At 38.8% G+C, this 27,527-nt stretch overlaps 1 protein-coding gene across 1 annotated transcript in view; it reads left to right on the top strand.

The window, feature by feature from the left end:
- LOC129781445 (uncharacterized) overlaps window positions 1–27,527 on the top strand; it is a 324,032-nt gene that overhangs the window by 219,327 nt on the left and 77,178 nt on the right. Inside the window, exon 17 of the mRNA XM_055789175.1 lies at window positions 6,085–6,240. Within this exon, the coding sequence (XP_055645150.1) occupies window positions 6,085–6,240 (156 nt within the window). The remainder of the gene's footprint in view (window positions 1–6,084; window positions 6,241–27,527) is intronic.

Genomic DNA, 27,527 nt, shown 5'->3' with positions numbered 1-27,527 from the left:
AGGCGTTATCTAAACGCCCTAACTGCATCGTTCTGATTGGCCCGATTTACGGTTTCCCTAACACAGCCATCAAAACCAAGCAGCTTTGGGGAAATCGGCATTGCAAATACATGAAAGTAGGGGGACTTTTGTTCTCATCGAAAAATGTTCCCTAACACAGACTTTAAAACCAAGCATGAAGTGTAGATATTGAAAAGAATTGGTCCCAAGATGGATCCTTGAGGAACACCTGCATTCACAATGAATTTCTCTGATGAAATATTGTTTATAGAAACATTGAACGCTCTATCAGAAAGATAATTTTTTATAATTTTTATCAAGTATGTAGGAAAACCAAAGTTCTGAAGCTTGTAAATGAGACCATTATGCCAAACATTATCAAATGCTTTTTCAACATCAAGAAGTGCCATGGCAGATGATTTTGAAACTGACTTGTTTCGTCTGATTATATTGTATACTCTACGAAGCTGGTGAATTGTAGAGTGACCTTTTCGGAATCCAAACTGCTCATCCAAAAATATATTGTGCTCATCTGCAAAAGCAAGAATGCGCGTTAATATAATTTTTTCGAATACTTTCGAAAATGCTGGGAGAAGGCTAATTGGTCGATAGCTCTTTGAAGAAGAAGGATCTTTTCCGGGTTTTAGTATCGGGATCACTTTTGCCAACTTCCAACTCGAGGGGAAGTAGCCAAGTGATAGACATCTGTTGAAGACAGAAGTCATAATTTCATATAAGTTGTTACTAAGATGTTTCAACTCAATGTTAAATATACTGTCGAAGCCGGGGGCCTTCATATTCTTCAACGAGCGTATAACCGAGATAACCTCTGCAGTCGAGATGATTTCACTCTCTTGAGGTACAGAATGGATATTGTCAATAGCCCTTACAGTATCATTCGCCGAAGCTTCAAATGGACTTGTAATGTTCTGGCCAAGATAGTGTGAACTAGCGAAATGGTTGCCAATTGCATTAGCCTTTTCGGCAGGTGTTATCGATCGTTCTGAATTGTCAGGTTGAAGAACAGGAGGAATAGGATTAGACTTGGTCTTGAGAATTTTAGCGAGCCTCCAAAAAGGCTTGGAGTTATTCGGAAGTTTACTAATATCTTTTGCGAATTTTTTGTTACGGAGATCAATCATTCTGGCCTGGATAACCTTGGTTAACTGATTATACTGTCGTTTCCTCTCTCGAATACCAGTACGTTGGTACTGCCTTCGATAGAGGTTCCGAAGCCTAATCAAATGTTTAGTAATGGAATCAATTTGAACAGTCACTCACCTGAATCGTTTCTGGGATGTGGTTTTGGCGAGCCTGAATAACTGCAGTTTGAATAGAGCTGACTGTTGCTTCGATATCTTCGGGAGATTCAAGAGGCTGATTGAGATCAATGTTGTTGTCAATAAGCTGCTGGAATTCCACCCAATTCGCACGATGATGGTCCCGTCTACATTGTGGCCTCCTGACTACGACATTCACTCCCAATTCAACCATCACTGGTAAGTGATCCGAACTCAACTCGTTAAGGGCAATAGGATAACCGATGTGGCGATCCATGTTGGTAATGAAGAAATCAATTATGGAATGTACTCCAGAACGAGAAATGCGAGTGGGGGTCGCTGGACTAAGAATCCTGTAGCGCCCACACTGTAGATCATCATTTAGAGTCACTCCATATTGATTCCTCCTTTGGTTTCCCCAGGACTGATGTCGAGCATTAATGTCCCCGCCGATGACGTATTTCGACTGCCTTCGTGTTAGCTTGATGATATCGTTTTTAAGAAGCAACGCTGAGCCATCTCTGATTGACGTCTGTTTGGGATAGTAGACCGCAATCACGATAATAGACCCAATCGATGTTGTGATTTCCGCCCCAATAGCTTCGATGATGTTGAGTTTCAGACACGGCAAAAGTCGATATCTGATGTTATTTCTGATGGCTAAGGCAACACCTCCTCCACCAGAACCAGCACGATCCATTCTCAATAGACGATAATTCGGGACTCGAATATTAATATTCGGTTTAAGATGCGTCTCAGTAACGATAGCTACGTCGATGCTGTTTGTCACCAGGAAGTCAGTGAACTCGATAAGCTTACTCTTAAGAGAGCAGGCATTCCAATTAATTAGCCTTAGAGATGACCGATCCATGGTTATAATAAAAATGTAGCATAACTTGTACTTGTTCCTGTTGGTTGCGACAACTTCTAGTCTGTCGATCTAGTTCAAGAACAGGGTTGCAAGTTCTTGCATGCTATAAAGCTCCTCAGTAGAAGAGGAATAGCTGCAACCTTACTATAGCTCGGTTGCTCCTTTTTTGGCTTTTCGCTAGAAGAGGCCGTTTGGGGGCGACCTGTAGGAAGTGGAAGAGGAGGAAGAACAGGAATCGTGCGAGAAACCATTGGAGGGAACTCTTTGTCAGTAAATTCTGGAACCTTCTTCCTATTCTGTGTTTTATCAGTAGCTTGCTTCCAGATACGTTTAAAATCCGCACGTTTTGTGCAGCTACGGCTGGTGGCTTGGTGACTTTCGCCACAGTTAACGCATTTGCGAGGTTCTTTTTCTGGAAGGCTGCAAGTGCTTGTTAGGTGGTCAGCAGCACACTTGCCACAACGAGTTTTCATGTGACAGTTTCTTGTTCCGTGTCCGAAACCAAGGCAATTTGAACATTGCGTTACATCCCGATGTTGAGGTTTGTATCGGTCCCATTGTACCGAGATGTTGAAGATCTCACTGATTTCTCTTATGCGAGTTATGTTGGCTGATCCTTTCTTGAAGTGGATCAGGTACAAAACATTGGAATACCCATTGTCTGGCGTTTTATGCCTAGTCATCCAATATACAGCTAACGGCTGAATATTGTATGATTGTTCCAGATCTTTTTTAATATCCTCCAACTCAATAGCAGGAAGACCTCGCAACACCACCTTAAATGGTTTTTCAGACGGCGTATCGTGAGTGTAAAACTCATGATTTTTTGATTTCAGGTATGATCCAATTATTTTATATTGCTCCAGGTTGGGACTAGTGATTTTAATCCCGATGCTGCATATTTTAAAAACTGGCTGCAATTTCAGCGCCAGCAGTTCAGACCTCAAAGTTCCTATATCTCTCGATGTTGTAAAATAAGGTGGTACTTTCACCTTTTTCTCTACATTTACTTTCTCGGTAGTTGGTTTCTTTCTAATATTGGCTCCTTGCCGGTGTCCGATCGATGTCGTTTGTTGGTGCCATGTGGTATGCCTGGGTCGGTTGACCGGGTTTTCCCCATTGTTGTAGTCCTCAAGGGCAGACAGGTAGTTGATGAATCGCAGGTAGACAATCTGAAAAGAGAAATAAATAGCTTTTTAAAAATCAGGTAATGAATGGAGCTCCAAACACGTCCATCTCTGTCGACGGTCGGAGTGGAATGATAAAAGTTTGCCTCAGCGAGATCCACTGTTTATACTCTAGGCAAGTGTTCCCCTTCAATCTTTTTCTTTTCCTCTGTTCGCGGAGACTTTAAATCCTACGATTTCCCCTTCAATGCTCGTTATTGACAGCTCTGTTCTGGAAAGCACGCAAATGGACAGAACAAATGTAAGGAAAAATGAAAACGCTTAAAGTTTTCATGAATTTTAACCATTTACAAACTAGGAGATTCCAATGTATAGCATATTAAACAAATCTTAGGGAATTTCCGATTCGTTTAGTATGTAAATCGCCAAAATCTGTTCGCGGCAAAAATAGTTATTAACATTAACTTTATTTCATAAAAACGTGACCTGTTTTCTGATTTGGCACCCTTAATGAAAGACGTAGTTCTACGTCAAAACGGCATGTAACGCTTTAGATAATTAATTTTTAAATGCTGATAAAAAATATCAGCCAAATCGGTCGAGTAGATCCTGATATATTGATACCACCAATTGAAAAACATGGTTTTGAGAAAAACGCGTTTGAAAATTCGTACAGCAATACTCTGTAACTCCTTCTATTCTCCTTCCTCCTTCTATAAGACCAGGTGATGACCTTGCAGCTTTATGTCATTGTAAACAAACAATGCTTCAATTTATATTCTACTGTGTAGATATTGGTGACTAGTGATCCCCGATACAGAAATCAATTATTAATCGAACGAATACGGTGCAACTATCGCAATAAACGAAGCCTGAGACGAGACATGACAATAGGGGGCCGATTCCGGACCACCACTTCTGTCAAACTCGGACCACTTGCAACTCGCCTTCTGATTGGCTAATGAGTAAAATAATTAACAAAGATAAATATGTTGCCAAATATATTCAAAATTGAATAATTGTTGCATTCACATTTCAATTTAGCGATAATTTCTATAATGGATTTTTTTGTATATTTTCGTTTCTATTACGTCCGGTGTTCCCGAAGAGAAGGAAACATTGCATCGGAATTTCCACCCTACATCTTTTCGGGATTATTTTGCCATCTAGCATAGCATAATAGCAGCGACCTAACAGAGAAGAGCATTCAATTATTTTCCAACCGTAAAGCAGTTAGCAATATAATTATAATCTAATAACAAATAACAACCAACGCAGCAGAAAAGTATTTAAAATCATATTGGAACTTGAATAAACCATACATACCTACAGAAAAAAAAACCTGAATAAACGCTATGTTATTATTTGGGAATGTATGATTTTATCAATATTTCAGTACTGTTAGTATTTGAACGATATCAAAGTTAAATTATAAGGCCTTATTTCCGTATACACTCCACGGTAAAAACGAATTGAAGTTTATCCGCGATGACAGAGATACGGTATCGATATCTGGAAACGAAATAAGCTTTTAACAAGTCTTACTACTCGGCCCGAAGGCACTTTTAAATTGTTAAAACCTGAATGAAAATTTTTACTTGGCGTTATTTATTTACTTGAAGAACGTCTTTCTTACCCTAACTTGACCTGTTTTCTATACACTTTGCGATATTCTCACTAAAACTACTCATTATAATATAAAATTATCTTCAGATACAATTTTTGTACGAGATTATTTTACCAAATGAAGAAAGCAAAGTTTTCCATTCACAATCAACACTAATATGATACGGAGAAGTTAATTTTCATTCATAATTTCTATTTGAAGAGTGTTCATTCTACCTGAAAACCCATCATTTTCTCTAACTCGTAAAACGAAATTTCATGGCGTGTCGTCCATTCCGTTTTCATCTTGAAGTGTAAACGGTAAGGCCCGTAATCTCTTGATAAATAAAATGAACTTTGAATTTAATTCATATATGTCAACATATCATACACCTACTATCAAATCTACGTTTTCTAGTTTTCTTTATCTCTTCACATTTTATTTTTTGGATACCAAAATAACAGGAAAATACTTATTGTTTAAAATATGTGATATTCGGTCGGAAGATTAATACAAAAAAAATTATGCAACTCAGAAAATACATGATACGAAGAACACATGTTTTTCATGGGAAAATAATCTTCCGAAATTTTATAACATTTGGCAACCTTCACATCTCGCTTCCCTGTTATCTAGCACTTGGTCGAAGAAAATGCAGAAAGAAGAGTAAGAAGCCAGTTGTCACGTCTTGTCTTAGGTGATTACATCGTGTTGGCTCAACCGATCCGCTTCCGTTGCTATCTTCAAAATTTTTGTGTGCAGTCAGCCGATTGCAAAATTCCAGCCGTAAATTGCACTCAACCGAGGGCTGTGTGTTTTTGAAGTTATCCTTTGGCTTGTGTAGAGAAAAAGACTATACCTAAAAGTGTGTTTTTGTTTCCCGAGAATTCGCGTGAAGAAAAAATTGTGTCCGATCGGAAGTTCCCGTGTGTCCTTAGATTGACGACGCAGTTTGTGTGAGCATAACTCTGCAACGTGTCCGAAAAAGTTGTAGAAGTAAAACAAAACGTGTATGATTCTGTACGAAACCGACGGTGTGTAAACTAAATGTATGAGTACAAACAAACTGAAGTGTTTTGTCCAATCAATTTGCATTGTAATAGGTTATTGATAACAACTGTGATTAAATTATCTTAACTTTTTTTAATTAAATGAAGTAATTTTCCGGCTATACTTTTTTACCCTCATGTATATTTTCAGGTGATTGCATCCAGAAATCTTTAGACGATATCGCACAAAATTCAGCCATTCGAAATGACGTTCCTTCACAACAAACAGGCTCAAAACAAAAGAATTCTGATACTGGAAATACGTTGTCTAGCAATGAAAGCATGTCTGTTGTCGATGAATTGAAAGGTATGTACAATAGAACAATCATTTTTTTTATTCTTCTAATTTGTTGATTCGTATGTTGTAATTTAAAAACCAAAGATTGTTTAAAGCACTGGTTGGAAAACTTATGAAGCGATCGCCGTTGACGTATTCTATGACCAAAACCGCGTTCTCTCTCGACCTCTCCGTCATTGGTTCCGATCTAAAATTGATTGGATAACAACTCGACAAATATTTGGATTTTTGAAATATTTTGAGCGTATCAGTGGTGCAATGAGTTTGTTCTCTATGATCGGAAAAATTACCGACTGGACCATTTTTGGATCCAAATGCTATTGGATTACATCACGGGAACACCAAGCCAAACTGATGCTATTGGATTACATCACGGGAACACCAAGCCAAACTGATGCTATTGGATTACATCACGGGAACACCAAGCCGAATGCGTAGATGGGTGCGAATATTACTTCGCTCGGACGCATTCATACGCAAACAATTTTTCATGACTGTTCCATGCGAAAGCAGAACAGAAACCGATGCGAGTGAAAGTACTCACGCCTTGCGTATGTCTGCTTTTCGCGTTGACGGTGGAATGGTGTCATCTGGATACGACATTAGTTTGTATGAGACCAGCTATTCTCTATCAGTCGCCCTTAAAGCAGTTTTAAATTGCTAAAATTTGTATGAAATTTTTTTCTTGGTGTTATTTACCTATTAGACGTACGTCGTTATGACCCTAATTTAAACGATTTTCAGATTTTTCAGATATTCTCACCAGAACATAACATTATAATATAAAATTATCTAGAGACACAATTTTTGCATGATATTTTTTCACTACTTGCAAGCAAAAGTGATTTTCATTTACATAGAGTACTAATTTTTTTTTGGGAAAATTAATTCTCATTCATAATTTTGATTTTAAAAGTGTGTTCATTTCTCCTGCAACCCCATATTGTCATGCCTACTCCTCCATTCCGTAATACGAAGCTCAATGCCCAAACACTCATGCAAGCGAGCAAAACAAATCACGGTTTCTTCATGTGCCTATATTTTGTGACCGTGTTCGGGAACACATTGCGATCACCAATCATCATCAATGAGCAAGATTGTTATGATTTCAATAGCTTGCTTTCAAAGCAATTTTTAAGCTTTTGAACCGATAAGTGACAATCATATAATTCGTTGACATTTTATCTCTTGGATGAAGTGATTATTATACCACTCCATCCAGCCGGTAAAGAGGTATTAACATTCAAAACCTTGCAGTCCAGCGTCACTCTCTCGTTTTAGAAACTTTGAACTAACACCCCGGTACAGAAATGAAAGACGTAGTCAAAACCAACATCTTCTATACAATTTTGGACTCTTTTGAGTTGTGTTGGAAAAGTTCTAGAAAGGATAGTAAATCGACGCCTAAAGACCTTTTTAGAGTCTAATAAGCTGCTCGATCCAAGACAGTTCGCTTTTCGTGCGGGAAAATGCACAGAAGATCACCTCGAAGATCTACAGGCTATTGTACATGACGTTATTGAGAAAGATCACCACGCAGATGTGGCATCACTTTATCTAAGTAAAGCATTTGATCAGCATGGAGATATCCAGTATTGAAGAGTCTCTTCGACTGGGTGATCCGTGGAAGACTAGGTTTCTATGTGAAAAGTTTCCTAGAAAATAGAACTCAGAGTCATAGTCAACAACAAAAAATCTTCATTGAAAATCCAAGAAAGGGGAATTCCCCAAGGCTCGGTTGTATCGCCAACCCTCTTCATAATTATTATGCAGTCCCTTTTTGCAAAAAATCCGGAAAATGTAAAAATTCTTGTCTATGCGACATTGTGCTACTACTAGCGACATTGTGCTAGTTTCAGTTAGCGTCACTGCATCAGCAACAAGAAAAACAGGAAGTGGGTTATATCTATGGTATAACCGCAAGGGTGACGTAGGACTATCGTTGATTTAGAGATCATTTGTTTGAATTTGAATCTGAATTCATTCTGAATGAATGAATATTTGGGGGACTTCGAAAACGAGAGTGTTACGTTGGATGCACAAGGTTTTATGCATCCAATATTGGATACGGAAATATTCTACTGATAGGGAAGAATAATCTTCAGAAGCTATTCTGTTAATTGCGATTGATTGAAAAATCACAAAACCAAATGTACTTGGTCACAGTGTTACATGGATAGAAAACATTAAAATAAACTCTTTCACATGAATGTAATTTTAAATTCCCAGAGGAACTGGCAGATTATTTTCAGTAACGATTAGATATTACCACATTTTCCTCGATACTGGAAGCCCACCAGTGGTTTATGCTAACTCGATAACCATCTGTTAATAGCACTTGATTGAAACATATTTGGTCACAGTGTTACATAGATAGAAAACATTCAAATAAATTCTTTCACATGAATGTATTTTTAAATTCCCAGAGGAACTGGCAGATTATTTTCCGGATCTTTCTCGATGCTGAATGGCATCCAAACGGTAAGAATTCCGTGCGTGTATATGTGTGTGTAGCGGTTGCTTCGATGGTCACCTTCTCTTCTCCTGAAGGATCGGCTTCTCTGTGCTCCCTCACAGGTTCAAACAAACTGCCTGCGTTTCAGGGCAGATCTCGATCCTTCGCCGTCCAGCACCCTCAGCAACGATGTTGTCTTGTCGATGTCCTCACGAAAAATGAATGCGTCTCACCACCAGAATATCGCTTAAGTATGCTTTTTGTGCGTGATTGAATCGAGAGAAGGCATGGTTTACGATGGCAATTTGGAAGGCAAACTAGAGGGGAATGAACTCTCTGAGCTCGGAACTTTCGGCGACTGAGCAATAATCGATTGCGGGCGCATACAATATTGGATACGGAAATATTCTACTGATGGGGAAGAATAATCTTCAGAAGCTATTCTGTTAATTGCGATTGATTGAAAAATCACAAAACCAAATGTATTTGGTCACAGTGTTACATGGATAGAAAACATTCTAATAAACTCTTTCACATGAATGTATTTTTAAATTCCCAGAGGAATTGGCAGATTATTTTCAGTAACGATTAGATATTTCCACATTTTCCTCGATACTGGAAGCCCACCAGTGGTTAATGCTAACTCGATAACCATCTGTTAATAGCACTTGATTGAAACATATTTGGTCACAGTGTTACATGGATAGAAAACATTCAAATAAACTCTTTCGCATGAATGTATTTTTAAATTCCCAGAGGAACTGGCAGATTATTTTCCGGATCTTTCTCGATGCTGAATGGCATCCAAACGGAAAGAATTCCGTGCGTGTATGTGTGTGTGTTTGTAGCGGCTGCTTCGAGATCTTCCCGGGGAACAGTTTGTGGCATCACTCTCCTCCTGATGGATTCCCTTCTGGCCTAAGGTGCACAAACAGGCTCTTAGAGACACCGTTCATTCGCGCTTTCATGATAAACGAAGAGCTTCACCACAACAGCGACAACATGCTCCAATCGCTGTTCAATTAGAACTAAGTGGATTTCCGAGCGGCGCTCGCTTATATACCGATTGGTGATTTCAATAGCCTGTTTTGAAAGCAATTTTAAGACTATTGAAACAAGTTTTTGGATCAGAAAGTAACAAGTATAGAACGCGTAGACATTTTATCTATCGAATGAAGTGTTTATCATACCATTTCGTTCAGTTGTTTAGGAGCTATTAACGCTCAAAATCTCGGTCTCCGGCGTAACGCTTTCGTTTTCGAAACTTTGATTTTACACCCCGGTATAGAAATGTAAGACGTAGTCCTACGTCAAAAGACTTCAGAAAGCGATTGATTCTGTTCAAAACGGGGCTGGTTTCGATATATCCCCGAAAAATCAAAACTTCTGCATATATGTAATCCCAAAGCTCACTTCAAAGTTTCCAACCCTAAAATTTTCGAAACCCAAATTCCCTCAGTCAAAACTCTCAAAATACTTGGAGTAACTTTTGATAAGAGACTGATTTTTAAACCACATGCTCAGATGGTCAAAAAAGATGCCCGCAATAGATTGAATCTATTGAAGGCGATTTCTGGCAATCTAGCTTTGGGACATAGGAAATCTCTTTTACGGATAATAAATGCTTGGTTAATACCAAAAATTCTCTATGGAGTAAGCATCTTCAGCCGAGGTGGTGAAAAACCACTAAAAACGATCGAACCGGTATATAACAAGGCAATAAAGATAGCCATTGGTGCCTTCGTTACAAGTCCTACCCTCGCTGTTATGGCAGAGAGTGGGCAACTACCATTTGATCGACTCGTTACGAAGATTGTAACAAATAGAGCTATTCGTTACCTTTCAATTCCTGACCGTGACCATGATGTTACATTAATATCTCGGGCAAAGGACCAATTCAAAGAACACACGAATTAGAATCTTCCCGATATATGTGTACATTTGACGGTCATGGAAAGGAATTGGAATGTAAAACCGCCGAATGTTAACCTTGATTTACTCAAGGAAGTTCGTGCAGAAGATCTCCCATCAAAAGTGAAGGCCTCAATCACCTCGTAGTAACAAAATTCCAGTTTGAACATCAAGTACACTAAGCACTGATGGTGTCGGTTGCGGTATTTTTGAAAACCGATATACTGGTAGTTTCTCGCTTCCTCCACAATGCACTATTTTTAGCGCAGAAGCATTTTCGCTTCTAATCGCTACCCAAGAGTGCACACATGATTCTCTTCCTATTGTTCTGTTTTATGATCCCGCGAGCTGTCTCCGGGCTCTTCGAAAAGGTAAAAACCTTCACCCATGGATCATTGCAATAGAAGAAGCTGCCTCAGATAAAAATCTGAGGCAGCTTCTGTTGGATTCCCGGTGATACCGGAATTCCTGGAAATATTGTCGCCGACAAATTAGCCGGTAGGGGCAGAATTCAAGAACCCCCTAATGTACCCATTCCTCGCTCCGATGCGAAACTTTGGGTAAAACAGCAGATCCACCAAAGTTGGAACATAGCCTGGAGAAACAACAGACCAACTTTTCCTCAAAAAATTAAAAATACCACTCTTCCATGGCATGACAGAAACAACAGTAAGGAAAGACGGCTTCTCACCCGTCTTCGAATCGGCCATACAAAGGTCACTCATACATATCTTTTTCAAAGAAATAAAGAAAAACCTCAATGCTCTTGCAACGAGGCTCCCATCTCTGTAAGTCACTTACTACTGGATTGTCAACATACGAAGGATGCTAGAATTAGGATTAATATTGGAAAAAACCTAAGGGACATATTGAGTAATGATGACATTCAGGAGAATAACTTAATTGAATTTTTGAAAGAAACAGGACTTTACAGGAAAATATAGAACATTTGAAACTAGAATAATAAAAATAGTAGAAAAGAAAATCGGAGACGATTGAATCGTTAGATTTAAAGTCTCCGTAAACAAAGGAAAATAAGAAGAAACATTGCAAATACATAGGGGGCGCTTTTGCTCCCACCGAAATGTTGCTTCGTGTAATTTCATATCAATGGCCGATCGTGTATTGTGAAAAAATGATCACAAGTGTAAGTGTACATTTTGTGTTGTGGTGAAAATTACTTGATATGTGAGTTATGTTTGTTCTTTGAACAAACGAGTTTTTAAAAAACACTTTATTATTCACTTTTCTTAAAGTCAAATACTTAAACCTCACTGCACCGATCTACACGCGAAAAAGAGATTGAGCCACATGGCGCTAACTCTTTTATAGCCTAAAAATGCTGATTATTAGTTTTAGCTATCAACTCGTTCATTGGCGCGAAACGTGGCGTGATGCGCCTGTTGCTTTTCCTGACGGCTTCCCCCTGGGATGAAAGTCGTCCTCGGCTTTCTGTTTTCTGGATTTATGCTTGCGGTACCATAGTGATCTTCGGGCGAGTTTGTCTGTTAGGTTCCGATGGTTCTTCCGGGTTCTGATGACTTTGAAGTTCCTCTAGATGCGACATTGATGATCTCGATGGGAGTCTATTCCAGATCCAAAATGATAGAGCTACGATGAAAATAATTGTTATTGTTGAACCGAATCCAAACGATGTCCACCCAAAGAGTTCGAGTTTCCATTGGATGTTATCTGTCCTTAGATTGATGTGTTTGATATGACCACGTTGTTCCAGATGTAACTTCTGTAAGTATTCTATAGGGAATTTGTTTGTAATCGTAGTAAAATTTACCGTCAATCCCGTTGTTGGAACGAATGATGCCAGTTGAACTTCTTTATTAATGTTGGAGTACATTTCGTCGTTGATAAAAAGTGTGCAGTTTGAAAACTGTACGAGGAAAGATCCCTTAAGTTTTCTATGATTCAATGAGCAGTTCGATGTTATTGATATTTCCGCGTCATTGATAATCACGTTTGAGTCATCGACTCGTTTGATAATACCATTGGTGTAGGTTCTTTCCATTGGGCATGTAGCTGATTCACCTCTCATCAATTGTTGAATGCATTTGGTTATTGGTTCAAGCTGCGTACTTGAGCATACATAGACGTTTCTACTCATTTCGCAGAGGGATTTTAGCGCAAAAGATGACGGACCTTGTAGATAATAGTTGGTTGAGATGGATATACGGGAGTTATTGAAGATAACTGGTTCGATGAAGTTGAGATCATATTCAGCATCCTTGATTCGTGGTACCTTCAGTATGTAGGCAATGGATTCCTTGGATGAAACCACGTATGCACTAGCGAAGTCCAAGGCTCCTGCTATAAAATTGTTTCCTTCCAGAAGATGATGAATTCTCGTGATTTCCTCTGCATTGATAATTCTGCTGCTTGGGATGTTGTGTTGAGCCAAAACTATTGCCTCCTCTAAATCTTCTAATTGTTGTGTGAGTTCATCTAAGCAAAAGAGCAAACCTACTGATCTGAAATCCTTATCGTTTTTCAATGCTGTATTATTCAGTATTATTGTTACGTTATTCACTTTTTCTGTTAATTTATTAATTCTGTCTTCGAATATGTGATTAATTTTGATTTGCTTTTCATTCGCATTTATCAGACTATTTGAAGTTGAGTTTATAATCCTTAAATCTTCTGCATCGGGGCTACCTGAAATGTACTTCCAAAGTGAACCTAGTTTTTCCCATCTTCTAACTCTAGTAGAGGGTTTTAATTTCAAAAATGTCTGTTCTAGTTTCGTTACTTTAGTTTGAATTAATACGCTTAGGAAATCAGCTGAATCTATATTTGTTTTTGCATGATATAAAAGTGTTTCAACAGAGTTTTGTAATTTAATGAGATCTACTCGGTGCAGTATCCTAAAATAATTGTTGCTTACATAAGCTTTTCCTAAATGTATGATTGCTACCGGGCTCTTGTCTAAATCGTGTACTAAAATTTTGCCATTCGTCGTTGTCCAAAGCCAGAGCCATAGTCTGTGATAGAAAAGTCTGTGTCTTAGTTATCTGTAAAGTTTTTCTTAATGTGTTTTTTATGTGTTTTAATTCCGGCCTGGTCGGTTACTGTTTTTTCTGTCTCATTTGTAATGTCTATTAGTCTGTATCTATGTCCTCTAGGTGTGGGCTTAGCTTTGCCTTTCACCAATAATCTTTGTTTGTTTAGTTGTTTGAATTCTTCTTTAGTTACTAAAGGTATTTTCGAATTTTGTTTGTGTGCCTGATTCGTTAATGAGTCCTTTGCGTTTTGTAATGTTTTTTGTTTTGATAGGTTGATTTCTATTGGATTGAGAGAACTACAAGTGCCGAAAATAACTTCTCTCGGTTTTAAATTTATTGACGAATGTTTGGTTTCGTTATAAATCGCTGTGATCATGGCAAGACCTTCGTATAAATTTAGATTCTCTACTTTTTTCTGATTGGCCATGTACATTTCTAGCAAAGTACTGTGGAATCGTTCCACGATACCATTACTGTCACTGCAGCTGGCAAAATGCAAGGAGATGCCATAATTTTCCAAAAATTCTTTGAATCTTGAATTTCGAAAGCTTGTGGCTTGATCACAAGTAATTAATTTGGGAATGCCAAACGTTTTGAAGTATTTTATTAGTGTTTCTTGAATTTCATCTGTTGTCTCATGCATGATCTTGTAAATCTGTGCAAATTTTGAGAATGAATCTACAACAGTAAGAAATTTTTCAGTCTCCTTTATAAAGACATCTATGAAAACATTTTCGAATGGTCCATTGTAGATTCGTCTAGAATGAGGTATAACGAATGGTCTTCGTTCATACTTAGCAAATTTACAAGATTCGCAGTTTTTGACGAACTCTTTCACTTTAGCCAACATGCGGGGAAAGAAGACTGACTTCTGTACTTCCTCGTATGTTAGTTTGTATCCACGATGATTGAAGCTGTGACATTTTCTTATAAATTCGTTCTGATCGGTACCTGAAATTAAATCTGGAAGTTTGATATTAGTTAAATGAACTTTAATATTTTTAAAATTTGTATCGATAATGTGTTGGCACATTCGGGCAATATTCAGGTCGGCAAAAATACCATTTAGTTTCGTCGGATCTAAGTGTCTTGTCAGAATGTCTTTTATGTCGTCTTCCGTATAGTCAGGTTTGTGAAATACATGACGAAAATGGTTTGGAAAAACCATACACGCAAGGTATGGACTCTTTGCAGCATCATCTGCTCTGTAAATAAGTAGTTGGTTCGCATATTTATTAATGATCTCTGGTCCATAGATCGGGTCATTATCGAAAAATTGATTAGATAGTTCTTCGTTTAGGTTCAATTCTGTGCGTGGAATCCTTGAAAGGCCATCAGCAACAACGTTTTGCTTGCCCTTCTTATAAATTATTTTAAAATCAAATTGTTCCAAGTAGAGCCTTTGTCTTGTAACTCTTCCCGTGGAATCTGTTAACTTTAATTCCTTTGTAAGAGGTTCGTGATCCGTATAAATCGTGAACTCTCTACCATAAAGGTACGGTCTAAAGGTTTTGGCAGCAAAATAAATGGCCAAAAGCTCTTTCGCCGTGGCTGAATACTTTTCTTCAGCTCTGCTCAATGTCCTGGATAGGTATGCAATAGGCCGTTCCTTTCCGTCATGTAATTGAGCTAGAACTGCCCCAATGGCAACATTTGATGCGTCCGTTGTAAGAATAAACGGATTATCGAAGTTAGGGTAAGCCAAAAGTGTTTCTGTTGTCATGATTGTTTTTAGCTCTTCAAATGCTCTCTCGTAATCATGATCAATATCGATGATTTTATTTTTACCTCTGAGTTTTGAAGTCATGGGTTTTGCAATATGGGCGAATTTAGGAATGAATCGTCTATAATAACTTATAGTTCCGAGGAACGATTTTAATTCTTTGGAGGTTTTTGGTAGAGGCCAAGACTTTATAGCCTCTATCTTATTAGGATTGGGTTTTACCCCGTCTATTGTGACGACATGTCCTAGGAAAGCTACTTCCTTTCGAAGGAAGTCGGATTTGTCACATTGAATTTTCAAGTTCGCATCCCTAAGGGTTTGGAGAACTTTTTTGATGTCCTCTAAATGACTTTGAAGATTAGTACTGTAAATGATGATGTCGTCCATATAGACGAAACATCGGATCCCTAAATGTTTTCTCAACACTGTATCCATAAGACGCTGAAAAGTCGCAGGCGCGTTTTTCAGTCCAAATGGCATACGAAGAAACTCGTACTTGCCATTATCAATATTGAAAGCGGTTTTCGGGATGTCTTTAGGGTCGACTTCAATCTGGTGGAAACCACTAGCTAAGTCGAGCACTGTAAAATACTGAGCTTTTCCTAGTCGGTCTAAGATTTCGCTCACCTCAGGAATCGGATATCGATCCGCCGGGGTTTTTTCATTCAATTTTCTATAATCGACAACAATGCGATATTTTCGTTTCCCAGAGTTGTCGAGTTTTTTCGGTACGACCCAGATGGGGGAGGTCCATTGTGAAGAGGATTCTCTAATTATACCGTTTTCCAACATTTTTGTAATTTGGGTTGAAACTTCCTTACGGAGGTGGTAAGGATATTTATATGTTTTTTGATGGATGGGTTTTTCATCCGTTGTATTAATAGAATGCTTTACCTCGTGTGTAAAGGTTAGCTTTTCATCATCCGCAAAGAATACGTCTTTGAATGATCTGAGTGTTTTGATCAAAGCATTTTTCTCTTCGTTATTCAGGTGTTCTGATGGGAAATTCAAACGAGGATTTACCTTCTGATGATTGATTTCTAGTTCGAAAGCGTCACTAGGGAATGGCTGAAGTGCCGTGTGGCCTTGTTCACCTTTCTTGGTTAGATGCACGAAAGCTTTATAATTATTTGCTTCATAAACGCCTGGTTTTAAAATTACGTTAGGATTCAAACTGATTTCCTTATCAATTAAAAATGAGCCGTTCGTTGTGGTGCAGATTTCGAATAGGTTTTCATCGGTGCCGTGGAAATTGATAGAAGTGGGGAAATATTTTGACACCGTGTATCTACGATTACTAAATGTAACAAATGCTCTGGAGGTGTCGATTACCGCACCCATGGCAGCTAAATTTTCATAGCCTATAAGGCCGTCAAAGAAATCATGAAATCTGAAGACATAGTACGGAAGTTTTTCATCGGATACTTCCGGGAGCAAATTTGTGTTTACCACGCGATCTATAAGAAACTTTCCGTTCTTGTTATTTATAACGGCTGGTCGTTTAATTTTTGTCGATATATTAACGTGCTCAGGGTTGATGTATGATTTATTAGCGCCAGTATCCACTAGGAAATTTAAATATCCCTTCGTGGTGGACAGGCGCAGGTATGGAATAAAGTTCATGTTGGCATGTTTGCTACACGAACGGTTTGAAAATTTATTTCGTCTCCTGTTTCGCTTGCAGTGTCATCGTCATCGTCATTGTCTTTGTCGTTGTCGGTGTCGTCGTTCACTTCGTTATTGTGAACTTCGGCTTTGTTCTTATGAAATGGTTTTGCCGCGGGTTTGAAGCGAGGGGGATTGGATTTCGCTTCGCCGTTGCTGTTCGGTTTGTCTTTGTAGTTGTCTTTTTGTCGTGGGAATTTACTGTATGATGGGCGATTTCGCACCTCAGCGTTTTGGTTGATGCATACCGATTGGTATGCATCTTCTAATGTGGTAGGTTTGGATTGTCTTATTATGGATGCGAGTGGCTCGCCTATGTTGTCTAAATATTTGGTAACTATTAGTATTTCAATCAGATCATTTGTTTGCAGTGGATTAAGCGATAGGTTCATCTTGATTTTTGTGGATAATTCTTTTACATCCGTATAAAATTTATGGTTATTTCTATCACCTCGTTTCATGTGAAATAGGTGAGACAAGTTTGTGGCTAGATCTTTCTGATCGCCATAAATTTCCGACAGAACCCGTTTTATGCCAGGTATGGTATTAGGATTTCCGTTTGCGCATAGAACGGTGCGCGCATCACCTTTTATTTTATTTTTAATAGCCCTCATATAGTGGCTGGGTATCGTGTCGGGAGCGTTGTGTTCTCCCTTCACTAAGTACATTTGGTATATTTCTTCTAGCTCTTCAAGCCAGGCAGGTAATTCCTTTTTGATGCCTGTGAATTCAGACATGTTTCGAATCGGGTCAGGCAGTCTATAATTGTCAAACTGTCTTCCACTGCTAAGCAGCATTTCTTGGAGCTCAGCCACAGTAGCTTGGAGCTGCTCAATTTCACTTGATCGGTTGCTAGGCATTTTCTTGCTTTTGCAATTTTTCCACAGTAAAAGGATAAAAATGACTTACGTTATTATTTTCCACATGTGTTCACAAGATCGAAGCGGGCCTTAGCTGTCGTTCCTCGATGAAGCGTCGTTCCTGGTGATTAATCCCCTGTTGGATGACGTGGCTTTTCTCGGTTCCTGTCGCTGGGTCTCTTTTAGTTCACTTCGATACTTATCCTACCGACTGCGCCAGTTATGTTTGTTCTTTGAACAAACGAGTTTTTAAAAAACACTTTATTATTCACTTTTCTTAAAGTCAAATACTTAAACCTCACTGCACCGATCTACACGCGAAAAAGAGATTGAGCCACATGGCGCTAACTCTTTTATAGCCTAAAAATGCTGATTATTAGTTTTAGCTATCAACTCGTTCATTGGCGCGAAACGTGGCGTGATGCGCCTGTTGCTTTTCCTGACGGTGAAACGATTTATTTCAATTTTCATAAATAAAAAATCAAGCTGTTTTTCCGCTCGAGAACGGGTCGTTTGGTTAAGCGGCGAGAAAAATTGTAGAAGTGAAGAAATATTAGAAAAAGTGATTTCCCATATGCTCTACATATGGTATAGTGTAGGTGTTGTTAGTCCAATTAAAATTCGCATTGGGTTGAATTAAACACAAACTAAAAATTATAAAAGAAAATTACTTTTTCCGTTTCCAATATGTTTTCTCTATATTAAGGTTAAAGTGGAAGCTAGCCACAATGGCGCTCATTTCTTTCATGTCCCTCCTTCATCACTCGCCCGAAAATCTATAATTTTGCGAAACAGTGTGAAGAAAATGATCGTTTTCGCACACTTCCCATCAAAACTCGAGCAAGTGCTCTGAAAGTTAAATTTTCATTTTCCAATCTTCGACCATGGTTTTGTTTGTTTGGTGAAATTCGTTATTTTTTCGACACTGATGCCAGACAACATCATCGAAACAGCTATAAAAACTACTCAATAAAATGTTATTCCTTAGTCATAGCGTTTCATGTCATGAAAATCAATAGAATAAAATTTTATTGATTTCAATACAATTATTATTTTTACGTTTAATGGGTGTATAATGTAAGTTTAAGCAACTTTAACATTGGGTAAGAAAATTGTATTGCAGAGCTCGGAACACTGCCACGGCTGCCTATGCTTTCAAAAATAGTAAAGTATTACATTACATCAAAATGCCTCGGCCAACGAATATGTTCGAATATGCTCTCCAACGTGAATAGGTTCACAACAATACGATCAACGAAGGAAAATATTAAGGAATTCACCTCTATTCCGGATCCCGAACGGGTTGAAATTGGCAAAATAATGCATTTTGTAACCCGTTCGACTTCGATTAAGCACATTTATCAATCCGTTCGTCTTCGAATTATTTCGAAATTTGTTTATCATCATTGCAAGGATGCCAAATTTGCAGACAAGTTCGCAATTTTACTGATATTAAATTTTTATCGGAGACTCTATTCTGTTGCAGTCTACAGGGCTATCGTATTTCTTTTCTATATGTCTTGACTCAATTCCCTGCAGTTTTTCAAACATCACTTTACTATTCTCACGATTACAAAGGTAGCTGGCAGGTATTTATACACATCAACATTTCATATTTTCGACGAAGACCTTCTGCTGGCATCTCTGGAGGTAATGATATTTACTAAATTCCTAAAGGGCACTGTTTAGATTTGGTGCGCTCTATCGCATTTGTGTACAAAAAGATCAATTCAAAAACAAAATTTGCAAATGAGAGTCCATCTGAGGAGGATATTCTAAAAAAAAAATGTAAGATTGTCATTTGTTTCTTTCTTAAATGTAACAGCACTATTCGCATTTCCGCACATCGGGAAGAAAAGATAGCATTATATTAGATCCGCCATTATGAAGGTCAGCAAACTCAAATCAATGTGATATCTAATGGACAGACCAATCCACCAACATTGATTCCAAGTGCCCCAGCAAACTTGCAATGACAGCTTCACCAATGTAGAGCCCTCCGCCAAATCTATCAGCAGCTAACATCCCTCCAAATCCAATATTCGCACATACTTTGTCGAACCTAGCATACTACCCATACCTCTCGCCAATGCCATCAGCCGGTAGCATTCCAGCTTCGATAACTTCGAATGGGGCGATCCCGGACCAGCGCCAACACCTGTCAATCAAGGATCATCTAGTCAATCCACGATACCAAACAGTGCAAGCTCTCCAATGCCATCATCACCTACGATTGGAGTGGGCGCGGAAACTTCACCATCAGCAGCTGCTTCATCAAATGTACCCTCGGGCACTGCCACTGCCATTACCGCTGTTGGAACACTTAAAGCACAACCTGCGACAGTTGCGGAGGCGGGCGCTGCCCGGCTAGAAGGTTTCCTAATATTGTGGTCGAGGAGCAAGAAAACCGTGACTGGTTGGACATTTTCTTTAGCTTGTGTCGGGTGTGAATCCTGATGACCGTGGTACAGCGCGGACTCGATTATATACAGTTTTTGATTTCTGTTCACTGTATATAATCGAGTCAAATTTTTTTTTATTTGTTTTTTTTACATGTATTTTTCGATTTTTGAAAATAAAAGAGGAATTTGATTTTTGATTCATCCCCTTTAAGTCAGAAAACACCTTTCTCACACGAAAAAAAATAATTTTTCCAGATTGTCTTAGGAGGTGATAGACGATTATATTTGATGAAAAAAATACTCCTACGCATATTTTCGAATTTCAACAATGACAGAGTTATAGAACAGAGAAGAGATAGTTTTTTTTTTGTTTCGGACTCTGTTGCTTCAAACTGGCTCTACATTAAAAAGTACGCTAAGGAAGACAATTTTGATGATTTCATTTGCAAGATGAGAAAAATTAGTACAGGATTAGTAGTGGAACAACTCAATTAGTGGATGTTAATAACATTTTGGAAGTGAAAAACTTCAAAGTTAATAATTTTTAATGTGTTATTATTAATTTTATCCTAAAATTTTAAATTGAACTACATTGTTTTGCAACAATTAAATTGAAGTTCTTTAACCGCTCTACAATTCGTTCTTTGACGCCCAACTTCTATCTTTCATTATTTGGCTGCAATATCGTTCTAAACAATTCCTGGTGAAAATTCAAGCAATATCTTAAAAAATCCCGATTTTTACCCCACTGCACATGTAATAGCCACTTAAACTTCACCTTAACGCTGAAAGGCTCTCCTTTCCTTCTTGAAATAAGCTAGAAAATTTTTGTTTTTCCAAGCTGTATATAATCGAGTCCAAAATTGTATATAATCGAATCACATATAATCGAGTCCGACCTGTATATCTATACTCGTCTCCGGCAAGATGCTTAACGGTAGTTTTCGTAGGAGTGTTGCTCTATCTATATCAACTCGGCTGTTTCCGCAACAATAACACCGATCGGTTGGAAAAAGCTCGCAGAATTGTCGTTCAGCAGATCAACAATGCTTACGGAGTGAGACCAAATATCATTCCTCGGGCACGAATGGTTCCTCCCAGGCCGGTTGCTGCGGATGTGGCAGTTAATTATCTTTAAGCGGCACAAAACCCGGTTCCAGCACCTCCAGCTGAGTAACCTCCTGTGGCCGCTTACCTCTTTAAAAATCAATGAGAAAAATTATAAATTGAAATCTATATAATTTTACAAGGTTTTACCTTTAATTCGAATGTAGACGAATGCACAATAAATAATTTGCTGCAGAAACTATAACTTTTAAAACCATTTGCCGTTTTGACGTGGGACTACGTATAACCGGAATATATGGAGGGTAAAATGAAAACCTAAACACAGAACATGCAGGAAAAAATGAAAGATTTCGAATGCTTATAGCTCGAACATTTCTTACTGGATAGGAGAGATGTTTGCATCACTTGATAGGGAATATTTCTACGCATCTATCGCAACTAACAAAATGTTGTTTTTCATTAGATAAACAATTGAATAACTGTAAAATATTAGGCATTATCTAAACGCCCTAACTGCATCGTTCTGATTGGCCCGATTTACGGTTTCCCTAACACAGCCATCAAAACCAGGCAGCTTTGGGGAAATCGGCATTGCAAATACATGAAAGTAGGGGGACTTTTGTTCTCATCGAAAAATGTTCCCTAACACAGACTTTAAAACCAAGCTTGAAGTGTAGATATTGAAAAGAATTGGTCCCAAGATGGATCCTTGAGGAACACCTGCATTCACAATGAATTTCTCTGATGAAATATTGTTTATAGAAACATTGAACGCTCTATCAGAAAGATAATTTTTTATAATTTTTATCAAGTATGTAGGAAAACCAAAGTTCTGAAGCTTGTAAATGAGACCATTATGCCAAACATTATCAAATGCTTTTTCAACATCAAGAAGTGCCATGGCAGATGATTTTGAAACTGACTTGTTTCGTCTGATTATATTGTATACTCTACGAAGCTGGTGAATTGTAGAGTGACCTTTTCGGAATCCAAACTGCTCATCCAAAAATATATTGTGCTCATCTGCAAAAGCAAGAATGCGCGTTAATATAATTTTTTCGAATACTTTCGAAAATGCTGGGAGAAGGCTAATTGGTCGATAGCTCTTTGAAGAAGAAGGATCTTTTCCGGGTTTTAGTATCGGGATCACTTTTGCCAACTTCCAACTCGAGGGGAAGTAGCCAAGTGATAGACATCTGTTGAAGACAGAAGTCATAATTTCATATAAGTTGTTACTAAGATGTTTCAACTCAATGTTAAATATACTGTCGAAGCCGGGGGCCTTCATATTCTTCAACGAGCGTATAACCGAGATAACCTCTGCAGTCGAGATGATTTCACTCTCTTGAGGTACAGAATGGATATTGTCAATAGCCCTTACAGTATCATTCGCCGAAGCTTCAAATGGACTTGTAATGTTCTGGCCAAGATTGTGTGAACTAGCGAAATGGTTGCCAATTGCATTAGCCTTTTCGGCAGGTGTTATCGATCGTTCTGAATTATCAGGTTGAAGAAGAGGAGGAATAGGATTAGACTTGGTCTTGAGAATTTTAGCGAGCCTCCAAAAAGGCTTGGAGTTATTCGGAAGTTTACTAATATCTTTTGCGAGTTTTTTGTTACGGAGATCAATCATTCTGGCCTGGATAACCTTGGTTAACTGATTATACTGTCGTTTCCTCTCTCGAATACCAGTACGTTGGTACTGCCTTCGATAGAGGTTCCGAAGCCTAATCAAATGTTTAGTAATGGAATCAATTTGAACAGTCACTCACCTGAATCGTTTCTGGGATGTGGTTTTGGCGAGCCTGAATAACTGCAGTTTGAATAGAGCTGACTGTTGCTTCGATATCTTCGGGAGATTCAAGAGGCTGATTGAGATCAATGTTGTTGTCAATAAGCTGCTGGAATTCCACCCAATTCGCACGATGATGGTCCCGACTACGACATTCACTCCCAATTCAACCATCACTGGTAAGTGATCCGAACTCAACTCGTTAAGGGCAATAGGATCACCGATGTGGCGATCCATGTTGGTAACGAAGAAATCAATTATGGAATGTACTCCAGAACGAGAAATGCGAGTGGGGGTCGCTGGACTAAGAATCCTGTAGCGCCCACACTGTAGATCATCATTTAGAGTCACTCCATATTGATTCCTCCTTTGGTTTCCCCAGGACTGATGTCGAGCATTAATGTCCCCGCCGATGACGTATTTCGACTGCCTTCGTGTTAGCTTGATGATATCGTTTTTAAGAAGCAACGCTGAGCCATCTCTGATTGACGTCTGTTTGGGATAGTAGACCGCAATCACGATAATAGACCCAATCGATGTTGTGATTTCCGCCCCAATAGCTTCGATGATGTTGAGTTTCAGACACGGCAAAAGTCGATATCTGATGTTATTTCTGATGGCTAAGGCAACACCTCCTCCACCAGAACCAGCACGATCCATTCTCAATAGACGATAATTCGGGACTCGAATATTAATATTCGGTTTAAGATGCGTCTCAGTAACGATAGCTACGTCGATGCTGTTTGTCACCAGGAAGTCAGTGAACTCGATAAGCTTACTCTTAAGAGAGCAGGCATTCCAATTAATTAGCCTTAGAGATGACCGATCCATGGTTATAATAAAAATGTAGCATAACTTGTACTTGTTCCTGTTGGTTGCGACAACTTCTAGTCTGTCGATCTAGTTCAAGAACAGGGTTGCAAGTTCTTGCATGCTATAAAGCTCCTCAGTAGAAGAGGAATGAGGTGAAGGTTTTGGTGTAGGTGATAAACCAATAGCTGCAACCTTACTATAGCTCGGTTGCTCCTTTTTTGGCTTTTCGCTAGAAGAGGCCGTTTGGGGGCGACCTGTAGGAAGTGGAAGAGGAGGAAGAACAGGAATCGTGCGAGAAACCATTGGAGGGAACTCTTTGTCAGTAAATTCTGGAACCTTCTTCCTATTCTGTGTTTTATCAGTAGCTTGCTTCCAGATACGTTTAAAATCCGCACGTTTTGTGCAGCTACGGCTGGTGGCTTGGTGACTTTCGCCACAGTTAACGCATTTGCGAGGTTCTTTTTCTGGAAGGCTGCAAGTGCTTGTTAGGTGGTCAGCAGCACACTTGCCACAACGAGTTTTCATGTGACAGTTTCTTGTTCCGTGTCCGAAACCAAGGCAATTTGAACATTGCGTTACATCCCGATGTTGAGGTTTGTATCGGTCCCATTGTACCGAGATGTTGAAGATCTCACTGATTTCTCTTATGCGAGTTATGTTGGCTGATCCTTTCTTGAAGTGGATCAGGTACAAAACATTGGAATACCCATTGTCTGGCGTTTTATGCCTAGTCATCCGATATACAGCTAACGGCTGAATATTGTATGATTGTTCCAGATCTTTTTTAATATCCTCCAACTCAATAGCAGGAAGACCTCGCAACACCACCTTAAATGGTTTTTCAGACGGCATTCCAATTAATTAGCCTTAGAGATGACCGATCCATGGTTATAATAAAAATGTAGCATAACTTGTACTTGTTCCTGTTGGTTGCGACAACTTCTAGTCTGTCGATCTAGTTCAAGAACAGGGTTGCAAGTTCTTGCATGCTATAAAGCTCCTCAGTAGAAGAGGAATGAGGTGAAGGTTTTGGTGTAGGTGATAAACCAATAGCTGCAACCTTACTATAGCTCGGTTGCTCCTTTTTTGGCTTTTCGCTAGAAGAAGCCGTTTGGGGGCGACCTGTAGGAAGTGGAAGAGGAGGAAGAACAGGAATCGTGCGAGAAACCATTGGAGGGAACTCTTTGTCAGTAAATTCTGGAACCTTCTTCCTATTCTGTGTTTTATCAGTAGCTTGCTTCCAGATACGTTTAAAATCCGCACGTTTTGTGCAGCTACGGCTGGTGGCTTGGTGACTTTCGCCACAGTTAACGCATTTGCGAGGTTCTTTTTCTGGAAGGCTGCAAGTGCTTGTTAGGTGGTCAGCAGCACACTTGCCACAACGAGTTTTCATGTGACAGTTTCTTGTTCCGTGTCCGAAACCAAGGCAATTTGAACATTGCGTTACATCCCGATGTTGAGGTTTGTATCGGTCCCATTGTACCGAGATGTTGAAGATCTCACTGATTTCTCTTATGCGAGTTATGTTGGCTGATCCTTTCTTGAAGTGGATCAGGTACAAAACATTGGAATACCCATTGTCTGGCGTTTTATGCCTAGTCATCCGATATACAGCTAACGGCTGAATATTGTATGATTGTTCCAGATCTTTTTTAATATCCTCCAACTCAATAGCAGGAAGACCTCGCAACACCACCTTAAATGGTTTTTCAGACGGCGTATCGTGAGTGTAAAACTCATGATTTTTTGATTTCAGGTATGATCCAATTATTTTATATTGCTCCAGGTTGGGACTAGTGATTTTAATCCCGATGCTGCATATTTTAAAAACTGGCTGCAATTTCAGCGCCAGCAGTTCAGACCTCAAAGTTCCTATATCTCTCGATGTTGTAAAATAAGGTGGTACTTTCACCTTTTTCTCTACATTTACTTTCTCGGTAGTTGGTTCCTCCTCGGTCTGGCCATCCAATAAAGCATAGCGGTTTCTTTCTAATATTGGCTCCTTGCCGGTGTCCGATCGATGTCGTTTGTTGGTGCCATGTGGTATGCCTGGGTCGGTTGACCGGGTTTTCCCCATCGTTGTAGTCCTCAAGGGCAGACAGGTAGTTGATGAATCGCAGGTAGACAATCTGAAAAGAGAAATAAATAGCTTTTTAAAAATCAGGTAATGAATGGAGCTCCAAACACGTCCGTCTCTGTCGACGGTCGGAGTGGAATGATAAAAGTTTGCCTCAGCGAGATCCACTGTTTATACTCTAGGCAAGTGTTCCCCTTCAATCTTTTTCTTTTCCTCTGTTCGCGGAGACTTTAAATCCTACGATTTCCCCTTCAATGCTCGTTATTGACAGCTCTGTTCTGGAAAGCATGCAAATGGACAGAACAAATGTAAGGAAAAATGAAAACGCTTAAAGTTTTCATGAATTTTAACCATTTACAAACCAGGAGATTCCAATGTATAGCATATTAAACAAATCTTAGGGAATTTCCGATTCGTTTAGTATGTAAATCGCCAAAATCTGTTCGCGGCAAAAATAGTTATTAACATTAACTTTATTTCATAAAAACGTGACCTGTTTTCTGATTTGGCACCCTTAATGAAAGACGTAGTTCTACGTCAAAACGGCATGTAACGCTTTAGATAATTAATTTTTAAATGCTGATAAAAAATATCAGCCAAATCGGTCGAGTAGATCCTTATATATTGATACCACCAATTGAAAAACATGGTTTTGAGAAAAACACGTTTGAAAATTCGTACAGCAATACTCTGTAACTCCTTCTATTCTCCTTCCTCCTTCTATAAGACCAGGCGATGACCTTGCAGCTTTATGTCATTGTAAACAAACAATGCTTCAATTTATATTCTACTGTGTAGATATTGATGACTAGTGATCCCCGATACAGAAATCAATTATTAATCGAACGAATACGGTGCAACTATCGCAATAAACGAAGCCTGAGACGAGACATGACAATAGGGGGCCGATTCCGGACCACCACTTCTGTCAAACTCGGACCACTTGCAACTCGCCTTCTGATTGTCTAATGAGTAAAATAATTAACAAAGATAAATATGTTGCCAAATATATTCAAAATTGAATAATTGTTGCATTCACATTTCAATTTAGCGATAATTTCTATAATGGATTTTTTTTGTATATTTTCGTTTCTATTACGTCCGGTGTTCCCGAAGAGAAGGAAACATTGCATCGGAATTTCCACCCTACATCTTTTCGGGATTATTTTGCCATCTAGCATAGCATAATAGCAGCGACCTAACAGAGAAGAGCATTCAATTATTTTCCAGCCGTAAAGCAGTTAGCAATATAATTATAATCTAATAACAAATAACAACCAACGCAGCAGAAAAGTATTTAAAATCATATTGGAACTTGAATAAACCATACATACCTACAGAAAAAAAACCTGAATAAACGCTATGTTATTATTTGGGAATGTATGATTTTATCAATATTTCAGTACTGTTAGTATTTGAACGATATCAAAGTTAAATTATAAGGCCTTATTTCCGTATACACTCCACGGTAAAAACGAATTGAAGTTTATCCGCGATGACAGAGATACGGTATCGA

Source organism: Toxorhynchites rutilus, unplaced genomic scaffold, assembly GCF_029784135.1.
Source record: "Toxorhynchites rutilus septentrionalis strain SRP unplaced genomic scaffold, ASM2978413v1 HiC_scaffold_10, whole genome shotgun sequence".
NCBI lineage: Eukaryota > Metazoa > Arthropoda > Insecta > Diptera > Culicidae > Toxorhynchites > Toxorhynchites rutilus.
This window is presented reverse-complemented; position numbering and strand designations above follow the sequence as displayed.